The following is a 24,026-nucleotide window of genomic DNA, read 5'->3' as shown; positions in this document are numbered from 1 at the left end:
AGTCTGGACCTACCATGCCACTGGTAAAACCCATCAGCGCTCATTTTCAACATATCTGCACGGAAAGTCTGCATAAAAGCAAATCCTAGTGTTTAACACTTAAGCATCTTTAACCCCGAACTACCACACCTTCGGCTCACTTAAAAGCGATTCCAATTTTTCATTGCAGTCAGCCAACACAGTAGGGGGTTTTTATTACTGTTTTAAATACTCAAAAAGAACTATTTTACCAGACCACAGAATTCCTGGTTCAATGACGAAATTTCAGACATCAAAAAAAAAAAAAGATTTACTTAAAGCAAGAATCATTATTAACATCCATTCACCTTGTGTAAGACCATCTTTGCTTTTAGGAAACTTTCATCACAAACCTGAGCTACAAAATACAATCGTTTCACAGTCTACTGATACATAATTTTGCATCTGTGGTACCTCAGTTCCTTTTCATTGGCTATCTAAGACATTAGCCATCTCTCATACTGTGTTGTACACTCATTTAAACCATTTAAGCTGAAATACCACTGAACGTATATTATAGGTGAATACATTCAAAGAACTGCGGAACATTATGCTGAGAAGCAGCATCCTCGGAGAACGACTGGTTCTGGGTACATCCCAAGAGAGATCCAGCTTAACGTCCCTGAACTTTGCCATCTTGTCCTCAACATACACTAACTAGAATCATCACAGCAAAGCTGCATAAAATTATCTGTTTGAAAATATTTCAATTTACACAGTTCTTGTCTAACCACGAGCAAATAATTCACATGATCTTAATTAAAAGTTAACATCTGCCATGATCTGGTTACCCAACAAGATCTGAGAGGTAAATACTGGTTACATAATCATTTATTGAAACAGTGACTATCACACCATTAAATACGTTAAATGGTAAAATACAACTTTATTGCCATTCAGAACACTTTCTAAGTTTAGGAAGCATACGTTCCCCTTTATATATGTGCAATTTCTACTAGTTTTAACAGAATTTGTTTGAATTAAAAATACATATTTAATTATAATTACTCACAATTATTTTGAATGTGCACTACAGTACTCTTCACGGACCAGATCTCCACTCCTTACTCAAGAAATATTTCTAATGACTTAACTGAGAATTTTTTTCCTGGGTAAAGAGTTCAGAATCATGCTCATTATACCAAAAAATTATTTGCTCTCGGTTTTAAAATAAATGTTTAAAGTCCTACTGTCTTAATTGCAGCAAATACCCCTTTAGAACAAATGACCTTGGGAAATCTGCAAACACGGATTTGAAAAGAAGTGTGAGTAAGAGAAATACATGAAGTGTCATTAGCATTACTCCGAAAAAAAGCATAGCTATTGTTGCTTTGTTGTTCTTTTTTTTAATAACCTATCTTTTTAGAAGAAACCAGTACCTCTGAGGACATGTTAGCTCCTCAAAGTTTGAAGCTGTATAAAACACGTATTTTAACCAAACCAAATATTCCCAGAATTTTTGAGGCATTATTTTTTTCTTTCCTCCAGAGAAATCACAGGACTTTTACCAGAAATGAACTCAGGGACAATATGAGCCCAAATACTAACACTCTGCAATTTCTGACATTTCATGCAATTGACTGCATGTGAATGTTGGGTATTTTCCTTACAAAAATGCCAAATATTTGACTGTCACAGAAGAATCCAATTATGAAATCAAGGTATCCTACTTAAAAATCAGTTCCTAAGGATTTCTAACATTTCCAATTGGTTTTGAAGGGTTTGTGGGTACATTCAGAGGTAAAGTAATTATATCAAGTAATTTCTTGTTTACAGAAGACACATCCCACACATTTTTCTTAAGCCAGCTATCATTTTCAAATGCAGCAAGGAGGCTAGTATGACTCTAATTTTTTATGCACACACATGCATTTTTAATATATACATACATATGTGTATGTATGTATGTTAATTTGTGAATCCGGGATATCTGAAAAAGGCTAAAAGAAAACAAAAACCCTCCTGTTGAAATAGGGAGGCTACATTTAGTGATTGCAAAACTGGGACAGCAATCTTACGTAACTTTCTAGAGCGCACTCTGCGCACTGGACTGCTTTACTGATGCTTTATTCTGGTTTTATCAGTTTAACTTGACTTACTCCAGAACAAATCTGTTGTAGAGATATATATGTATATATCAGTAAATGAGGTCCTTTTTTTTCCAGCCAAAGAGCAAGAAAAAATAAAATACATCTGGTTGAATTGTCACTTTAGAGATACTGTCATTACCCCTAATTTGGTCTGGAGTAAACAAGAAAAATATACTTCAATCATGGATCCCCAAAATTATGAAGGCATATTCAATAGAGATCAAGGCGCATCACTTTATCAGTACTCTAGAAATAGGTGGAGACTATGCCGTCAAAATGTATTTTAAATACAATATTGACATAGCCTTAAAAGCCTCTGTAAGAAAAGGAATACAGCAAGTTAAGAAGTGTTTAAAACCCTGCCAAATATAAACAAAACAAATAACAACATCCAGAATGTTCAACCCAGGAACATACATTTCCTACTGGAATCTAATTTTAGTAGCATCCGTACCTTAGAAACGAGCCCACAAGCCTATACAAAGAAATTAAAAGGACCCACTAACTGTTGGAAGTGAGAACTTAAATTATTCCTTTGTTTAATCTGATATTATTTTTAAACTAGCAGAACTGAAACTCGGACACGATCATACTGCAGAAATGCAAGCAACCATCATCAGCCCAATACGTAGACTTCTTCCACCAGCCTCTTGCTGTGAGAGGGCATATCGTTGGGATACATCATCCCATTACACAAAGAGAAGAGGGCTTTGGTACCTTGAGTTTGGGTAATTACAGGCAGACTTTGTAGCAAATTAAACAGACAGGTAAAGACACTTCAACCTGAATGTCCGAAAGGAAAATGTAACTTGCAGTGTTGCAACTGTCTGCACATTTATATGCGTATGCCATTCATTTCCTCTTTTCTTTTATTCACAAATACTGCAATTCAGCAAGGCTGCCATAAAATCTTCATTGGTCTTCTGTTAACATACTCAACACAAGACACAATGCATAAATCACCAAAACTTTTTTTTTTTCCACTTTGCCATTCAGAGGAAAATTGAAAAAGGTATCTGAAATGATCGTCTAACTGAATGAGAATATTTCCCTGAGCTACTTAATTATGGGGGTTTGAGAAGGCAAGTATATTCCAAAAGACTAATAAAAGGTTTTGAAGGATATTAAGCACGTGGCTTTTACTGCTAATAGCAGAAGCAGCTACATTAGTTCATTCCACATTCAGAGCCATCAAGTCTCAAACTCCTGAAGCAGACAACATCTGCAGCATAAGCTATCCAGCTCAGTCCAGGTTATTACCAAAAGCTTTCTTTTTCTTCTGATTATAGCTATAATGTCTCAAGAGGATTTGGGAAGTGTACAGAAATGTTAATGATGATCTTGAGGATGTTATCAGTTTAGATTTTACAGTTTCACTACCTACTGAGTTAAAATCAGTTTGCCAAAAGCAAACATTCACAGCACAAAAATACTTAATACTTGTTTGTAGCTTTTAGAGCTTTAAAAAGCCTTTGAAAAGCTGAACTGACAGCTCATTTTGCAAAGGGAAAGCAATCTGGGGAAAAAAAAAAGTTTAAAACTAGGGCCTGTTAGCTTGCTTTCATTGCAAGTAAACAAAAATAAAAAGTCCCCATTAACAAGCATCCAGGACAAAAGGAGTTAATATTTAATTAAAACCAGCTCTATCCACTGTAACAATGACCTGGAGCCAAACAAGGCAGAAGATGTATGAGTCATTCTTTCTGCCAGTGAATGAGACAGCTGATCTCCGAAGCAATTCCTCAAGACAAGCAGTCAGAACTGGAGTTCTGCCTCCATTCACAAAAACACAGTCCAGCATGAACCATGTGGCCCCAACCACAAGCTTTTCATGTCACACCCTTCCAGAAAGCTACAGCAAAGTAAACTTGAACTTTAGGCATAAACACACTGATTTCACTGCTTTGTCTCAAGATGCAGCACAGACCTGCTGAGGAACGTATTTAATAAATGAAAAGTTAAGCGAACTATACAGGGCTCAAATTTAACTCTTCCTTCTCCCAATCACAAACTGCTTCCAAAAGCTCAGCTGCACTCAAGGGAAAGGTGTTCCTGTTAAAAAACGGAAACTTTCCAGAAAAACAAGAAGCTGCAAACCTCCTTGCTTCACTTAAAACTTTATTTTGGGTAGCAGAACACTTCCTGTGTTACTGTGTTCTCTGACCTCAAGCTTCACTTTTAGAGCTAAGAGCAATTCGTTTTAAAATATCAATGATTTATTCAAAGTGGCAAAAGAAATTGAAATTGACAGGGAATTATATATGAACGGTAGTATTTTGGCTTCAGCTAAAATAAGACTTCAGGTCTCAACAGTAATGAGTCTATTGAATTTTCTTTGATTCATTGTTACTTCTGAGTATCTGAAAGATTGTATAAATTTTAAGTATTCCTGAAAGAGCTGCGGGGGGGGGGGGGGGGGGGGGGGGGCGGTGTTTTGGTTGTTGTTTTTTTTTTTTTCCTTTCCACAGGAACAACTGTTTCTAACAAAGGAGCATTCAGAAGGCAACAGTGACAAATTTCAAGATGGTAAAAAATATTATTTCCCATAAGCACCGGATTTGCTGTCAAAACAACCCAAAACCCTTTTTACATAAAGTGAGATGCTCTGACTAATAAACTTAAATGCAGTTCAAAACTAGCTCCAGATCTCAAAATTCTTCCTTATGTGAATAATCCCTAGGAATATGAAGATGGGTTTGTAGAATCTGCTCTTCATTTGCTGCTATACTAAAAATGAGAAAAAAGTTAGCTTAAAAGGAACACTCACATTTAACATTTCGTTACATCCCTCATGGTTCACAAACTCCACTACGCCTTTGAAAATTATTATTTTGAGTAAAAGGCATCTACTTTTCCAGCAAACAAGAAAAACGTTAAAAAGTTTATTACTACACAGACTTTCAGACTTGTAGATTTCTGGTGGTTTTATTTCTTTTGGATTCTTTTTAAAAGAGAATCCCCTCTCTCCCCCCCATTTTGCCTAATCTAACTTTTCTCCTTTTTTTGTGCACTTAAGATCAAAAGTTACGAGTATTTGAAAGCCAAATCTGTCAGCTCACTAGAATACAAAAAAAAAAAAAAAAAAAAGCAGCTATTCTCTGTATTACAAATTCCAAAATGAAAGTTTTTTCACTGCTTTTTAGAGTGGCTGTCCCCATCAGACAGATTCAGCCACAGAGGTATTAAATTAGCATTTCTTGATTATTTTTGCTCCTATAAAGATGTGGATAGCTCTTGAATATGGCTACACAGCATTTGCCTTACACTGGATAAATTCTACAGCTTTTTGGCAGAAGAAAGCTAGTTAGCCAAAGTAAGCTGCTGCACATTTTCACCGATCTAAATGAAGTCACTTTAACTAGACTAATATTTGAAGATCTACTACTTTCTTTAATTAAAAATAATCCTTTGAGAACTAGAAACTACTCATTTTCATACCTCCTCATTTAAGAAATAAACTAGAAGTCAACATTAGCTTAGACATCACCGTGACGCTTGTGCATCCTTCATGATAGGAGAACAGAGGGCAGAAACTTATTTCCTAAAGTTCATTCCAAATTTGGTTATTAGTTATTTGAGAGAAATAACTTACTTTCAGATACCAAGAACTGGCTTTCAAATCCTGGTAGCCTGTAGTAGCCATCCACTCAATTTAGCTAAGCTGCAGTAGAGGCATGAACCCGTTACCTGTAGCTATTATCTCAAACCACTTACTGTTCACTTAATCTTTTTGTATTTTTTCAGGTGACCCAAAGAACATTATATTTTTCAGTTTATTACCATCTCAGAAGCATATTATCTATTGCTCTAAGAAGCAGATCTAGTGCGTAAATTCATTATTTGTCTTTGCTTGGGATGCCTTTTACGTATCTTTAACAAGCTCTAGGAGAAACTAGTATCTGAAAGAGTAATTTTAAATAAAAATCTGGGGTTTTTGTTAATCTAAATGCTTAAACCAAATGCTTTCACAATGGAAAGGAGACTTTCACTCACTAAGAATTTCTCTCTCTTCTTTTTATTCCAGAATAAGAAGTAACAGCTACCATGATGAGATAACATTAGATTAATATTTGAACCATTTTTTTCAAGTCACCGAACAATTGCTATCTGCCAAAACCAATCTGATTCCAAATATACAGAATCAATAAAGTCATTTTATAATATTATCATGACAAAATGTTGCCATCAAGTTATTTAAATATAAAACAAAAGATAATATCTGAATAATATTTGCCTTGGTTAGCAATAGGCAATTTTAACTATTTCCTTTCAAGTTTGAAGGTTGAAACAATTATTAAAGGCTTCCCACTTTCAATTTCTGGCATCAGGAAACAGTTATAATCTACCTTCTGTCCTGCATAACAATGGACATGAGGGAACTTTATTCAGAGTAAGTTTTACATCTAAATAATTTAGACTCTTTCCTACATATTTAATACTACACAGAGTAAGAAGCAAAACTCATTTCCATAAAAATCTAGTATGCAGCTAGTGGAATACATTTGTAAGTTTTCTGTAAGTAGTATTCAACTTGTTAATTATGGAGTAATAAAATATTAAAGAGGTTACTGAATTGTTTACATTTTGGATTAATTCTTTAATACATGTGAACCTCCCACCATTTTCAATCGGAAAAGAATACATTTCTTTTACGTTTACTTGTTTACCACCAACTTGTCACAGGTGACACTAACTGTAAAAATCTCCAGGCTAAAATACGTGATGTAGTAAGGATAGCTTCAGGAAAAGCAAAACAAAAAAATCCACAAGCATTTTTTGTGTGTCATAAAATGCAACTCACTTTCTTCTCCTAACTAGTAAGTAGATTTTTGACCTGGTTACTCCCCAGTGGGGATCTGAACTCGTGGGAGAAACCTGGTCAGCTGCCACTGCTTTTCTTAAAAAGGGTCAAGATGTTTTAAAATTTCATGGTCATTTCCCTGGCTCCAGAGCATTATGAAAAGAAATATGTAAACATTACTGATGCTGCCAAATTGGCAGACTTCTAGCCTATGAAGGTCCAGAAGAACATAAATGGACACATCTAGCAATGGGTAAACAAGTCTGATTTCAAAATCTGTTTCCTGGCTAAGCTCAATCATGTAGACATTTGAGCAGAGCTACAATATCCTCAAACACTAGTAGATTATAAAGACTACCAAAAGATGTTTTGGGTGGGTTTTTTTAATAAAAATTTGGGATCAAGTTAATAGCTCAATATTTGATTTTCTCATCTTGACTTTTTATTTCCGTTTTAGTTTAGCCTTTAGAAAAGCTGTGCAAAGTTTGTGTTTTATGGAACAGCTAAAACCATGGCGTGGCCTGAAACACACAGATTTCTTAACATATTTCTAGAACACTGAAAAATCCGTAATATTTATTTGCAATATGCTGTGGAAAAATATAACATTCTTTAGCTTTACTATCCTCTGCTAACGAAAAGGCAACTTTTTTTTTTATTTTTAAATACTTACCAGATGATGCTATCTGCTTTTACAAAGGCTCCTCAACCTAGCTGACACAGGACTAGACACCTTTCTCTCTCAAAACCTATCTAAATTTATTAAGTGAAATAGACTCAGCTAAAGAGAAGAAAAGGCTTTCAAACAATTCATTCTAGTCTAAAATAAGCAGTGCCTCCAGAATAAAAATTGCCATTACAGTAATTTATGTACCTACAGAAATGATTAAACTAGTTTTACATTCCATATTATTTTTCAAACTTACATTATTATCTGCACATGCATTATGAATCTGCCTGTATTTTTCTGACTTATAATCAAAGAAATTTAATCATTTTAGAAACAAAACCATCCATGCCAGTGAAAAATCAAACTAAAAGTTCTCCTTTCCATCAAAAAATAGTATCTTTTGAGTAGTATTTTAACATACTTCTGGCTTGTTAGAATGAATGAGATGATACAAAATAAAGAGATCCTTAGGAAAATTACCACAGGGAGACAGTTACAGTTGTATCTGATCATTATACTACAAAAAATGATCTCAGTACAGGACATTCTGTTTTCAATGATTAGGAAAGAACCATATTAATTCACAAAAATATATCCTCTGATCCATTAATTTAAAGAGGACTTTTTGATTATATACAGAATAACCACATGCTAAAAATAATGCTAGGACAATAAAAATGTCAGCAAAATAAACAATACCCCACAACTTACTTATAGGTTAAGAACTTGACTAACTACATATAAAGCTGTTAAAACAAAATCAGTATGTAGGCAAGTAGTCATCAGCAATATTTTCCTCCTTCTATGAAAACCAGCAGCAAGCAGTTCACCCCAACATTCATCCTTTCCCAAAAAAGCGTAACATCTATTCTATAAACAACTGTGCATGATAAAAATTCAACATATGTGAATAATCACATTCATTTAAATCAGGATAAATTTGGAGAGATTATGTTAACTTGCATCAAAATCATGTTTATCTCAGATGCAGAAGTTTACATAAAAATTTCAACCAGAAATATTAAGAACAGACAATGCATAAAAATCTTTATTCTTGAAAACAATATTGTACATATCAAAGAAAAAAAAATCAGAAAATATTGCTGAAGAGAACAAATACACTTCAACAAGCAGAAAGCTACCTTGCATTTTGTTAAAGTTCTCTTAATGCAGCAGCTCACTTTTTGTTATTGTTAAATGAATCTCTCAACAGCTACTCTAAATTCAGATTTCTATATTATTGTTCTTAAACATTCTCTCTTCAGTAGAATGTGCTCTGCAAGATTATTTGAAATACTTAAAAGCACAAGCAGGTGTAAAACAGACCGATGCCAGTTTTCTAATCACCCAGTACACAATCCCACAACTACAAATACAAAGACAAAAATAACATGCAAAATATTTAAAGGCTTCTGGAAAAAAAAAAAAAAAAAAAAAAGAAATAGTACTTTTTAAGTATTCCATACACACCTAATGTTCTGTGTTGTGAACAAGGTGGAAAGAAGACACTTGCACTTAAATCTTGAAGCATCCCGTCCCGATGAACCCAGAGAAACTAATTTCTGCCATCAGAAAAGTACTCCACCAGAACACCAAATAATTACATGTGCTGCTCTAAAGGAAACAGCAAGCCCAGTTCTGGCTGTATGTAGTCTCTCGAGGTACAATAATATAAACCTGATCAATTGCAATTAAAATCTGAACAGAGGCTTAGAACTTGAAGTCTTGGTGCATTAGTTCTTGCCAAAAGCAGATGTGATTGTGAGCTGGAAGCAATTTCTCCTGGTAATTTGTGATGACACTGGGTAGAGCAGCCCCAGAGTCCCCAAAGACAAACTCATCAGAGGCTCTAATGTATGCATGACACATGAGGTGGCTCTTTTAGAGCTCAATTAATTGGGCTGAACATTAAGACAGCAAGTTCAGGACTTTTTTTTTTTTTTCTTCCCCCTCCAGAGTTGTTTTTCCTCTTTTTACAAGCAGTTTTTTCCCTTACCTTCTGCAAGCCATGTCTCCTGTAATTGGCTCAGATCTTGAAAGAGTTCTGCAAAAAGATGAAGACATGGATAAAAAACTCACACCTTTAATCTCTTCATAAGATTAAAATATGTTCGAAAATATATTTTTCCTGAAGAACAATGTATGTGAATCCTATTTTGGCAGTCAAACATACAAAGTAGGTATTTTCAAGTTGCAGTTAATGATTTTTCTACATCTATTAATAAAAAAGAAGTACTACTGTATTATTTTATCAACTCTTGAAATAATAACCAGAATCTTAACCAAGCTCTATAATATAAAAGGTTCATTCAGCAATACATAGAAAAGTTAAAAATTATAATCTTTCTTACAGGTGAACTATTTCTCCTTATACAATTCAGGCCTCCTCCTGCAATATCTGCCCCAGATAAAGCTCTCTCGGACTTCAACGGGAGTTCTGCCTGAGCAATGACCGAGTATTTTTATTAGTGGGGTCGTAACTATCATATAAAAATTTTGAAGCAAAGACCTGAGATGCTGCAACAGCAAATAGAAATGGGAAATCTTTTGTACTTCCCCTTATGTTTTACTTTGTATGACAAGAGAATCACCACTATTTCCTCTATGCTGTACTCACTGTACTTCTTTAAAGTGAAACCACTTTCTCCATGGACTGAGTTTTGCAGCAGCTTATCTTTTTTTGCAATTCACTGAAATCAATTGCTTATAATGGGTGTAAACCAGAGCAGCGTTCGGCTTACTTGCAAAGCTCAGAAACTCAGTTATGAAAATTCTGTTTACTAAGACTAAGTAGGATATTTGAACTGACAAATGGTTTATTTTAATTTACTGTATTTTGAGAGAGACTTCCTCTTTTATGAATGCTGACAGATAACTATTTACATACACTTAAATGACAGAAGCTATTCATTTATCCTGTGGACTGATACTTCGTGTTCATGTTGGGAAATCATTTAACTGAAAATCAGAAAGTTGTTTTCTTTTCAATCTACCCTAGAAGAAACTTTTCCAACAAGTAAGTAGGGATTTTGAAAAGTGTATCAATGTGTCCTCACCTTGATAAGGTTTATATAGGGGTAAGCTGTAGGTCCCTATATACCTTCCTATACGTCATACGTACTTATAGAGGTGTAGGCGTAGCATCTATACTGACCCTGTAACCTAAGTAAGTGTTAACAGCTATTGCTAGAATACAGTTCTCCAGCTACAATCATGTGAGTGGCTACTGATGAGACTAAGTTACAAATCTTTGGCCCTCCAAAACTTCGTCCACTCTAGACTTCCTTAACCAAATTTCCCCGGATTTTTAACCGTACTGGTGTTACACAGCAATAGAAACAGGCTACCAGACACCAGGAGCCTGACTACTAGCTCTACAGTAAAGCTGCAGTAAAAACCAACAGTCTCCACACCGGCATTCTCTCTCCTGCTACCACCAGTGAACACACACCAGTGAAAAGGATGTTAAAAGATAAAGGAAAGCCCTGAACCTCAAGAGGCCTGAAGGTGGAAAAAGCCAGGTGCTATGACTCGTGTCAGATGCTGCAAAGGCTTGGCCTCAGTGCACGACATCCATGTGCCACATGTGCAGCAGTACCTAAAATGCAACAGGGTAAGTCAAGGAAAGAATATCAACTTTATCAGTTTATTGCCTTTGCCAGTTTGTTTTGCAGTAGTAAATGCAATTTTCTTGTCTTGTTTATTCAGATTGATCTAGATATATTTATCTCCAAAATAAATAAATAAATAGCTCTCAAAAAGCTTCTCTGCATTAGTTAGTGGGGGGGAGGGGGGGGGAGCAAGCCCTCACCTTCTGAATCATGAGCCAGGTCTCTGTTAATGAATTTTCTTTTCCTGACATTTGTCGGTCTCTCATTACAGTTTCTCCCACGCGGATTCTATAAACAGGAAAGATCAGTTACTTTAGAAATCTGAGGGGTTTGTTGGGGTTTTTTTTCATTTAATCAAGAATACTCAAAGCCAGCATGAATACTTTACATTTTCGAACAGGGAAATGATCGTCTTGCAGCCTCCAATTTCTCGCAAAAGATATTGCTGAGCACCTAACATCCTCCAAAAGATTGCTGTGTCTAAATGCAATGCATTTCTATCTATCTATGTAGACATCTATTTGTACAGATACATATATAATGTGTTCAAGCAGCAACACAATACCAACCATGTATTTTTAGCATCTAAAGTACACAAACCTACACAATAGCACATAAATCCCCTCTGCATAAGCTACGCAGGAGAACCCAGATATGAGATTATAATAGACTGCTTTGTTTCCCTGTGTTACTTATAACATTGTTTGCGAAGTCCTGAAAGCAAAGAAAAAAAGGAAAAAAAAACGTTAACGTTTGCCTCAACTTCATTCTTCTGAGCGTTGCAGGCAAACGCAGCCAGAAACTTTGAATGCAGCTGTTGCTGCTCTTGCCTCTCTCATCCGCTAATCATGTCCATGATTTTTAATCATCCCAAAACTGTCTTTAAAAGAACATGATGCTTTATTGAAATAACTAAGAAAACAGGCTCATCTTGCAGGCAAAGCTCCCAGATGAAGAGTCGCCCCTACAGCGGTAACAAAGCAGATACTCTGGCTGCAAAACTCCCCCACAGAAATAAGTCGGAGTCAAGTTTATAAACACCAACTTTGAACTGATCACTCACATTGGTGACCATGTAAGGCACTTGCTGGTCATAAAATCCATCCATTCTGCAGCTCTTCCACAAGTCTTAGCTCAGTGTTTTATTTACTGGGCATTTGATCTGGAGATTTCCTCGGGATCTGGACTCCAATCAGCCTAGAGGGGAATACAAGATGGCTTTTAGGTTTTTAAAAAAAAAAAAAAAAAAAAATCATGAATGAACTGCTTGAATTTGCATAGCTAATTAACCTCAAAGAGTCCCATTCATAAAAACAACCCTCCCTTCTCTGCCTTCACCTGGGTTACACGCTTCTGCCAGGAAAACACGGAGCAAAAGCACTTCGAGGCAGCAGCAGAAAGCAAGGCGAGAGGCAGGGTTTTATTTACACTCCCCGCCGTATCCCCCAGGCGATCCGCGCGAGTGGCAGCCCCGACTCTCGCAAACGTGTGCTCAACTCGTAATGGCGAACGGCGGGGCTCGCCGCGCACCTCACGGCAGCGGCGGCAGCGCCCGCCAGCCGCAGCCACGCGCACGCACACACGCACACACACACACACACTCACACAGGCACCCCACACACCCCCACCCCCACCCCCAGCCACCTTCTTCCCCCCGGGATCGCTTCTGCAGCCCACCACCACGCAATCCTGCGGGGCGGCGGACAAAGTTGCGGGGAAGACCCACCTGAAGGCCACGCGCGGCGATCGGCTGCAAAAAATTCCCTCCAAATTTAATAAAAACATTAATTATTCCCCGGCACTTCCCCCTTGGAAGCGGCGAGCGCCACTGACAGAGCTCAATCCCGTGGTTTTTCCTCTCCTCCTCCTCCAGGGGCCCCCGAGCCGCGCCGGCGGATCCCCGCCGCCCATTGGCTCCCCGCGCCCCCCGCCGGATCGCCGCCCGCCCCGGCCCCGGCCCCGGCCCCGGCCCCGCCGCCCCCCGCCCCGGCCCCGCTGCCAACGCGGGGGGCGAGTCTCCGCTCCCCCCTTGGCTCCTCTGCCGGGGGGGGCGGGGGGTGGGGGATCGGAAATCGCAACTCGGATGCGCGGCGGTGCCGCCACACGGATCCCGGGATCCTGCTGCGGGCACACCATGTCCCCGACACTCCCCGGGTGGCATGGCAACCCCCCCCCCCCCCCCCCGCATAATTTCTTTTAAAAAATGAAAAAAGTTTAGCCTCCCGGACTCCGAAAACCAAAACAACACACACACAGACACACACCAGACACACACACCCACGCACGCACGCACCCACACCCCTTTTCTGATGGCAGAGCGGTCCCGCAAAACTTCGCGGGAGCCCAGGGGTGAGGAAGAGGTGAGCGCGGCGAGGGGCTCACGCCACACCGGCGGAGACTTTGCACGGCTCTGTCAGGATCTGGTGGCATCCCAGAGTGGTTGCTTTTTTTTTTTTTTTTTAGCTGAATCATAGAAAGCAATTGTTATTTCTACTATGATGACATAATTTCTAGGTTTTGTGGACAGAATTTGGCAGCATCCAGGCACCGGATCTAGTTTTTTTTTGGTGCAGTGGTGCCAGGACATATCAAGCTCAGGATTTCTGAGGACTTCTTGAAGAAAGTGAGCTTTCTTTTCTCTGTATAGAGTGGCTGTTGGAGGGCTGCGTCCAAAAACTCCGCTTTTTCTGAACTGCCAAAATGCACCAAAGCAGATTGTGTGGTTTCATATAGCAGCTATATTTGTCCTCTCTTTGAGCACTGAATTCCAGGTATCGCAGGAATCAGGTAGTAAATTTAGGTATTCATGACGCTGTCTTGCTGTGAGATAGGAAGTTTCAGATTTTTACGATCTGATGTAGTTCAGCAATTAACAGGCAGAGCCCCAAGCTAGCAAGTCCAACTTTGCCCTCAGCCCTTTCTGAGGGTTTTCTTTATACCTAAGGGTGTAAAGGCAACTGAAGAAACCTGCTTTTGCGTAAGTTGCCTGCAGTCGTATTAACAATATTCAGGTTACTTCTTCTATACTACTTTGTTTTGAAAATTACAGTTGTTTCGCTACACTCTATTTTGGAGCATATTACTTTCTGCCACAACCTTTTTTTTTTTTTCCCCCCCCTTTCTCCTCCTTTCCGATCTCCCTATTCATACTCACTCGCTACTTGTCCTGTCCAGCCAAGGAAGAGGGAAGCACCATGTTCCCACCACTTCTGTCCTTCCCATACTGCCTTGTCAGGGAAGATGTCTACCACCAGCAGCTTGTTTTCTGTGTTCTTACTGCTTCTGTTTCCACACATGCACCCCAGCACACCTGGAATTACGAGACAGTAATGATATTCTAAATGTGGTATAAACCTATAATCATTTTATTGTGTTCTTGGCCAAGTCTCTGAGTTGCTGCTCCTGTAAGCCCCTTTTGTGGTATAATAGGGGAATAAAATTCTACCAAATGCTACAGGTATAAATGAAATTTCCTAGATAATGAGGCCATCATTTTCTTATTTATACTGATGCCCAGACTAGAGCAGCTGTGGAGCTGGGGATGATGGGCCTTGTGGGAAGGCTGTGGCTACAGATCTGTCCCTGAGAAGCACGTGGCCACTTTAACCCGTGGACCAGCAGAACTGATGAAGCTACTGCCTCCAGTCGTCCATCCCACCCTGCTGACCAGCTCGTCAACCAGCTCCCAAAGTGCCAGAGTTCACTGTGTACTCTTTCTAAACCGAAAGCCGTGATGGATTGGCTTATCTTTAAAAACAGTGCACTAAAAATTGTTGGTGTGTCAGTCAGACAAGCTAATTAAACCAGCCCCAACTGAAGTTTCCAAGGGACCACAGACCCACTGGGTATTAGGTACCACCTGTGAAATTTGCACTGCTGGATCCCATCTTGCGCTCCCCTCCACCATAGCCTGCACCTCACAGGCTGCTGGCACAGCACCGTGGCCACCTTCCAGCACACGCACTTCCATGGCCACAGATTTGGCACCCCAGTTTACGGAGCCGGAGGAGGTCAGCACCCTGCAACAGCCGAGCTCTCCGTGCTCCCACTTGGGCTGTAATTCCAAGAGAAGCCGTGCATTAAAGCTGTATTGCTTGCTGTTACTCCTCACACCACACGCCTCTTCCTTCCCTCCTCCCCCTATCTGGCCCTTTCACACATGCTGGGGAGGAAAGGAAGAGGAAAGCTATTTTGAAGCCCTCTTTATCCTCCTCTCTGTTCATCCACTGTGCTGAGTGGTACTCAGGGAAACTTCATTAACTATTAAGAGGTAGATGCTTACAAGAAAGGAAAAAAAAAAACAAAAAAAAAACCAACCCACATATCTACTGGCAACCCACTCCAAGGTCTGTGTGCAGAAATGCAGTCTTGTACCGTCACCAGTCACACCCATCTTACATGTAAACTGGTGCGGCCACAGTAATTATTTTGTAATTTTACATGCTTGTCCAAAATTCTTGCAACTTTTTAAAATTTTTTTTAAATAAAGTTTTTATGTTTTAACTACTATTTTCAGAAAACAGTACTCTTCAATACCTTTTTGTAAAAATAATCCTTTTAGAAAACTAAAAGGTAACCTCAAAATCACTTTATTTTTTCATTGAAAAGACTGAACAGTTTTTACCAAATTGAAAATATTTTTTTAAATGTGCTGAATTTATTTTACTAGAAAAAATTGCTTAAAAAATTCAGCTTTTCTAATGGTACTGCTTTAGAAGCAAGATACTTGTTTTCTTTTAGACAGATATGTTCAATTACACTATAAAGCTTCACTATATATTGAAAATGATATATTATTTCTATTTCATAATGACAATATATACTTCACACACTTATCTGAAAGAGGACAATGAAATATATATTTCTTGCTTGATTTGACACACTATGGAGCTACAAATAATTGCTGCAACATAAAAAATAGAAGAAAATCCAGACAGGCAGAGCAAAGAGAAGATTTGATAAACACCGGTTTCTCCTGGAAAATGTGAGAAGAATTTAACCACATTTTCAAATAAAGGAATAAACCATCATAATCCAGTATGATAAAATCTAAATTCAAAATAAAATAGAAAAAAAAATATGAACTGACTTGATAACAAGACAGAGAATTACACTCAAAAATGCTTTATGCTGAAAAAATAAGCCATTTGGACACCTTCATAAATTATGCTTAAACTAAAGAAAATCCTTCAGAAAAAGGATAGTCACAATTGAAATATAACAGGCAAGTAAATTGCAAAACAACATTAAGTTAAAAAAAATCCCACTTGTTTTTCTGAAATTGTTTAGCCTGACCATTCCTTCCAGGCATTTCCCCAGTAAATGTGATGTACTTATGGGCCTGATATACAACAAAAGGGATGCTGTCAATCCAAACAACTGTTGAGCAGCAACTTTTAAAACATAGTCTATAGCAGACTCAATAAAATAACAACTAAGTATGTGATTGACTACAGCAAAACCATGAAAACCTAATGAGATTTCTGTCTGGTAAATTAACCCCTGACCACATTTTAACCTCCTCATGCCGACTCTTTGAGTGGGTTAATAGTGCTTATTTTATCATGAAGCTACTGGGATCCAACAAAGTGGTATATAATAGCAAAATTAAAAAGAAAAAAACAGAGAAATGAGTGGGGCAGATACTTGCCCAACAGCATGGCTTTCTGTAAAGCCTTTGATTCAAATGCAGCATCCAGGACTGAACCTTAAATTAGGAAAAAGGAAAGTACCAGTAGGAAGAAAACATATGATGATTATATCCATATGCTAAACTATCAGATATGGAATTAAAAGTACATGCAAACAAGTATCTTCAAAGAAAGAAGGAAAGAAAACAAAGAAGTAATCCCAGTTTGGCTGTTTTTAACATATGGCTTAATAACACATTGCGTACACCATTGTAATTTAAATCTAGCATTGCACAAACCTAGAGGCCTCCATAAGTAACTGCATTTAAATGCCCATTTACCTGATAATGCAATGCAAGGCAATTTTCAGTAAACGTTTATGTACTAGAAAATTATGCTAGCCAGGAAAATGAAAATTAAGGTATTTCGCAAACAGTGCAAGAAACCAAAAGCCCAAACAAATCTTTTATTGCAGAAAGGTGAAAAGTAAATTTCGTTTAATAGTATTTTCAGCCTTCGTCATAACTAAGACTTGAAACTTAGGGTTGACTATAAAAGCTTTAGAAAGGAGAAGGCCTGGCAACTGTCTTAGCGCACTGGCCCATTTGTTGGAGCAAAGTAACCTCAGTATTGTTCTGGCTCTGCTAAGTAGTCTTCTGGGTAATCCCTGCATGGGCAACCCCTGTCATCTCACTGGGGTTTTTTGTGCCTATAAAGTGAGACAATGATATTTACTTCACTTGAGAAGTACTGTTGAAAATGATAGAAAGTCTATTACTATTGATTGTGGAGATTCTGGCTGCACCTAGCTTTTTGGATTGTCCTAATCTAGCTCCCTCTGGATTGGTGAAGGGCAAAAAACATGCTACACATACATAGTAACTTCAATAACAGTTGCTACAAAACAGGACTGGATCATATAGACCTGTGAACTGATGCTCAGGAAAGAACGCTCAGCTCTGCATACCATCACAACCAAAGCAGTAAGCAGTCCTCTACCACAAACTATCAGAGAACAAGTTAAATGACAGTTTGGTTGACTCATGTAAATCATCACTATCCCATCTCAACAATGCTCATTTCCTGACCAACTGAGCAAATCAAAATAAAATAAAAAAGACACTAGCCCAGGACCTAATATAGCAATATAAGAGTCACTGGAAGAACAAACCAAGTAAACACATGTAAATGTAAATTGTAATAAGTTCTTGCAGGGTCAGTGAAGTTCCCAGCTTGCTCTCCTTGCAAATACACTCACAAAATGGCCAGCCATGATTAAGTGATAATGAAGTAGCCTAGAAGTCATTTGGATATCAGGCCAGTCAAAGAATTTGTGCACAACTCCTAATCTCACAGATGGCTTTAATCTGCATGTCCTCCCTTATGAATACCAAGAGAGAATCATGCAAACACTTCTGAATCCTTCACATACTTTATGTGAGGTTCCTGCCCCACTATAGTTCATAGGAGTTGTAGAAAACCTTGACTCTCCTGATGCAGTTATAGTCTAAGACAAACAGGAAGGAAGGAAAAGGAAGAGAAATGCTTAAAGATTGTGTTTACCAAGTTTGCTGGAAAATCTGTCATTTAGAAGTTGTTCAGTACACATCAAATGGCTTTGCTCACGATTTAAGCCCTCTTGACAGCCTGAAATCCAGAAGACACAAAGATGATACAAAGTGCCCTTTCAGAATTACAGACTCTCACTGAAGATCGCTATTGGACGTGCTCAGAGCTTGAGCACAGATATTAACATAGCAGCAAGAGGTCTGTAGGAAAAAGCAATGCCATTTATTAAACAAGTGGCTATAATGACAAAACACCAAACAAGCTTTTGGATCCAAAGGGCCTTAAGTTTATCTGCTCTTTTCTAGTAACTGCATCAACTGGGCTGGTGAAAAATATGACCTCTCTCTACAAATGTTCATTTACGAATTTTGGCAGTTACAGCGATGATCAAAACTATCACTATTAGTAGGCAATGGCTATATTGATACCACATGATATTATTGGCATTATCATACTTGCACTACTAATATGTTAACTACCTGTGACTCTCTCCTCCTTATATCCCAGTCTTCCTATCTGGAGCTACATATACACATGTGAAAACATAAACACCTATAACCATTAAGACCTAACCATCTGGTTTTGCATGCCTACCATCCCTTAAACCCAGATGTCTGAATACAACATCTGAGTATCCCAAGAGAAACAATACTAGAGTCAAAGAAAGAGGGCAAAATCTAAGCCTGGCTCCAAGCACACAAAATAACAAGACACTGAAAAGCAGGTATAGATTACTTATAGAAAGAAAAAATTAAAAGACAGTGAAAAGTATTTCTTAATGCTTTTCTAAATAGTAAAGACCTGTCCTAATAGCAGAAACAAATAATAAATACCTAGGTAAACGATGACATTAGTTGAAGAGCATATTTGTTGTAAACACTGTTTCAGAGACAAACCCTGACCCGATCTCCAGTTAATTAAAAAGCTGCTTTGCTGGCAAGAGGGCGAGAGGTATGTGTTGCCATTTGTATTCAGGTGAGGAATTAATTTTTTGTGTCCATTGGCAGTAGGGAGCATGTATGTATTATGGAGTGACTAATGTAGGGGAAAAGGACTATGTTAACTTCTGTGAGGATAATCAGATCATTTACATTATGTTCTCAATTTTGTCATATATAATATGTTCTGTAATTTTCAGTTGCTGAGAATGCCAGCCTTGCAGCAGGGCTCTGTTGTGCCTGTGAAGGTGCTGAATAAAGATGCCCGTCTCTGCCCTAGAGAGCATAGGTGTTCATTCATCAAACAGAAATGAAAATGTGTCCTCCCTCCTTCCCCCAAAACTGGTATCCTTCAGAGGCAGAGGTAACAAAATAGGCAGTAGCAAGTTACGGTTTCTATCTGTGCCAGGCAGAAGCATTTTAAATCAGAGGTTCTAAGGCAGCATTTGAAAGAATGCAAGGTATGAGGTTCCTGAGCTTTCCATGGGAACTTTTCCCATACAAAGCAGAAAGTAAGTAGCAAATGTGGGGCACTGCAGGCTTTCGTTACTGCTTGTATGGCTATTACAGCTATTAGACAGCTACCTAGAGCAGACAATATCACAGCTAGGGTAAACTACATTGCAAAGATCCAAAGGCTGAGTGCTTCTATGAAAGATGGTTGAGGAGAGCATGGAAACCGGCAGAAGATGGCAATACGGACAAGGAGCTAGTCCTTGGTAGCACTACATGGCATGTGCAGGCAGAGGTGCCAAAAAAGAAAGTGAAGTTCAGAGATAAGAAAATTGCAGGTAGGCAGTGACTGGGAAAAGCTAATGTTTTCTTGAAAGCAAGGTTTAGATTGAGGACTAAACAACTATTTTATCCATGTGGTAAATTCCTCATTGGAAAGAAATTCTAGGTGGGAAGAAATCACCTAAAAAATGGAGCTTAAAATTATATATACAGACGGGAGTAGGATATACAGGAACTACAGACAAGAGCCCCCCAAAATGAGTTGTGCAAGTCTTCACAGAAATAATAAATGTCACAGACGATATACCAACACAATAACATTTGAACCCTTAGAATTATAAAACATAACAGGCACAGAACATTTAGAAGCAGGAAGCGATCTTTTCATTCAGTGAATTTAATGCATTTAAAAACTTTCATTTGCACCTCCCAAAATCTGTTAGCAAGATAGGAAAGCATAATTAACCCTGTTTTTCGAAAACGGAAAATTAGGCTCTTGCAAGTATACCAAGGATCAATAAGAGGGACAAATGTTGCATGCTGGGAGGATTTCAGTCGTATTCAAGGACTTCATTGCTTCTCTGACCTAGCTAGATTGGGTCACCAAACTCAGCTCTGATTTTAGAGGCTTCTTCCACATAGAGTGCACAAGGTTACCATCATTCGCAACTTTGCAATTCATTAGTTTTCAGTATTTGAAAAAGAGGGGAGAGGGAAGAACATGCAATCTTTGAATGTTAGGAATTTCATTTATAAAGTATCATGTTTTAATAAGGCATTCTTTTCTTTAAATTACTGGTTTGTATTGGATTTTATTTTGCCCTAAAGATATTTTGTCTGTTTTGAAGAACAAACTATATTTTAAGATTTCCTGCATTCAAACAAACAACAACAAAAAAAATGGAACTGGAGAGCAGGAGGTGGAATTGAAGCTCCATTATATGCAACAAGGGCCAAACAGGGCAAATATGGTCTAGCCTCACCTGCTACTGCTGCTGTTACAGCTACAGGTTCACCATAAGGAAGTAGACAAGGTGAGATGACTGCAGCTTAAAGGAAGCTGCCCGGAAAAGGAGCATCTTGCTCTCTGAAATATCTTGCTATGGATTCACACAGTTTTAGGCTTTTCAGGTCTGCACAACCATAGAAGAATTCACCAGTGACTTTCCATTATTGTATATTAGAAAAATTGGTTCTAAAACTAAAATAGTACATCTTCTGAGAACGGTCTGCTGCCTTAATAAGCAAACGGTGTGTGTACCGTCCACAAAGAGTGAGAAGGATTCTTGTAGCATAGTGACATTTCCTGGTCTTATGTTTCTTTCTAACACATTGCAGGCTGGAGAAATTATTCTACTGTAAATGTGAAAAGCCTTTTTTACGTAAGGAATTCCTCATAAGCCATTCTGTTCCATCTATTTCCTTGTGCATATTATGCTACCTATTAATTTTTATCATTAAAAAAGTGTAACTGAGTAGTAGAGCAGAGATTTTGAAGCCAAAGTCTGTACAATCTCTTGTTTTGTTTTAAAGGTGGAGGAGGAGGTAGAGATTTTAATAAATTTTCCACTGATCTTATTTACTCTTTACTGTAGCTTTTTATTTGGTCTCTGTATTTCTTAGGTTGGCATGGTGTTAAATTGGGTGGTACCTGCTCTACATACGAGTTTGGAAACACCATAGACCAAGACTTACAAGTAACTGAAGTTCTTTGTGAGGGCTTTTCAGAGCGTCTGCAGGAAAAAATGTACTATTGTGAAAAAGATCCGCAGAAACAGCTGCTCTTAAAATGTCATGCATAGACACAGCAAGGGTTGCACAAAGTTTCCACTACTTTTGAAAAATAGTGTTAAAATAAAATAATAATAATAATAATAATAAAAAAATCAGTTCAACAAATGCCAGTCAGTCTGAATGGAAATTTTCAGTTTGGCAGAATTTCAGAAATGGAATGGCAGAACAGAGGCAGAAGGATTTGACATTTATTTGCTTGTGTTTCGAAATCACATCTTGGTTGAGAAAGAGGGAAGGAGAAGAAATAAACATCTCTAAGAAAAACAGCAATATAAAAGGTACAGTTTGTTTGATAGAACTCAGATTATGTAATTACATTATGCCATTCATATCATGATCCATTTTATTTCTTAACCTAAGATTTAAAATACAGTAATCATATTTGGCTTTTGAACATAATAGGCTTCACTGGCATTCATTTTTTCAATTTTGCTTTGGTTTCATCTTTATTTATTGTAATTTTAGTTTCAAGTGCTAAGTTTAGCTCTCTTTCAATGTTAATTGCTATGTTTATTTTTCTTTTTAATTTTAGAGGCCTGCAGTACAGTTTGAACTGGAAATTAATTAAATTCCTGGTAAATCACATTCTAACAGGAAATGTTGGAATCCCATTGTGAACAGGGCCAGGCTATATTTAAAAAAAAAAAAAAACCAAACAACACAACAAAAACCCCAAAAACCACAAAACTTCTCTTTCAGTTAGAATCCAGTGCAAATAAGAACAGAAGCTCAGAACAACAGAAGAGTCATCAGATTGTAGATTTGCCTCAGGAAAACCATAAGAATGTAAGACTTCCTATATCTAAGGTTACAATCTCTGAAATCTCGTACTTTATTCAGGATGTTCCTGTTACAAACTCTGTTGACTTTTTCTATTATCATCACTATGCTTTCGATGATGGCCTAAGGAAGAAAGCTGGCTTCTATTCACATCTTACAAAGGAAAGCTCAAATTTACTAAGCACAGTTCCCTGAGTCATTGTGATTTTTTTTTTTTTTTTTTTTTTTCCCCCCACAGGGAAGACACAAAGGAAAACATACCTGAACTGTGGAGCTTTCTTGCTTCTTTTCTCTTAATGTTGATTTGTTTTATCAACACTGATTACTAAATTACATTTTGTAAGTGTACTTCATGGCAAAAACATGTACCAAGTGTTTGAGGGCTAGCACTGGACTATGAGTCAAAGAAAAGAAGACTTTCGGTCTTCTAAGTTGATACAATGATTTTGTTGCCTCATTCTCTGGACTGGATGCCATTCTTTACTGTCAAGTTCTCTTCATAGGGTGACAAAATATTAATTTCAAAAAGTAAAAGATACAGGATGAAAATTATCCTTGCCTACCAGGGAGGTTCATGTCATCATCATAAAGACGCCATCTTTGGTACGAGTTCCTTGGATGACACAGATACAAAGGAGCAATAATATACACAGAGAAGCACATATACACACAGACACACCTAAAATTATTCAAAAACTAAATATTCCATTCACAGTTCTACCCTTAGGATAGTAAAAATGGTGTACTTGACAGATACTGGTCAGTTTGTTAGGACATTCTTGGACAATGCTCAAGAGCTTAAGCAATGAGTAAATTGTTAGAGCCGTGCATAATGCAACTTAGCTTAAAGTATTGACAACAAGGATGCCACCGTTATATACAAAAAGTCAAATTCGTTCAAAAAGCCATCAACAAATTATAATGGTAAAATGACAAAATATCTAAGTATTTTGGCTGAATCACACAGTAAAAATATGGGTATCCATAAAGTATATATTCATATTCCAGAGTTAAATATTGAATCCAGACCAGCAAAAGCAGAAAGAGAATAAACTAAGCCTTGAAGCTGAGAGCTTGAAAAATTAAAGAAAGCAAAATTAGAAATTATTTCTCTGAAATAGAAGGTGTCACCTCTTAAAAACAACCAATGTCAGATAAATGATTGTTACAAAAGCAGGGGAAAATGCCCTCCCATTCCCCCCCCCCCCCCCTCCATTTAACATCTTCCCACTTTTATTCATACAGGAATGTATTAACATCTTTTTATTATTAAATGGTGCTGAAAGTTTCCCATAAAGAACTAGAGTAAATATCTCTACAATTAAGATTTCCTGATTTGTACTCTATATATCTTTATAGAATAAAAGAGGGGAGAAGAAGAAAAACCAAC

General features: G+C 37.7%; 1 protein-coding gene across 5 annotated transcripts in view; it reads right to left on the bottom strand.

Moving 5' to 3' along the window:
- Positions 1–13,078, bottom strand: part of ETV1 (ETS variant transcription factor 1) — a 67,962-nt gene extending 54,884 nt beyond the window's left edge. For 2 of the 5 annotated variants that reach the window (XM_076331410.1, XM_076331413.1), the window contains exons 1-4: positions 12,917–13,077; positions 12,254–12,387; positions 11,391–11,478; positions 9,576–9,623 (exon numbers count right to left, since the gene is read on the bottom strand). In XM_076331410.1, coding sequence (XP_076187525.1) covers positions 9,576–9,623; positions 11,391–11,478; positions 12,254–12,298 — 181 coding nt within the window. In that variant the 5' untranslated portion in view covers positions 12,299–12,387; positions 12,917–13,077. Of the gene's footprint in view, positions 1–9,049; positions 9,382–9,575; positions 9,624–11,390; positions 11,479–12,253; positions 12,388–12,528; positions 12,634–12,916 lie in introns of those variants that run through there. The other 3 variants (XM_076331412.1, XM_076331411.1, XM_076331415.1) reach the window with 3 other exon arrangements.
- Positions 13,079–24,026: the final 10,948 nt, after the last annotated feature.

The sequence above is a fragment of the Aptenodytes patagonicus genome, chromosome 2 (genome assembly GCF_965638725.1).
Source record: "Aptenodytes patagonicus chromosome 2, bAptPat1.pri.cur, whole genome shotgun sequence".
NCBI lineage: Eukaryota > Metazoa > Chordata > Aves > Sphenisciformes > Spheniscidae > Aptenodytes > Aptenodytes patagonicus.
The sequence above is the reverse complement of the archived record's forward strand: the minus strand, read 5'-3'. Positions and strand labels throughout refer to the sequence as shown.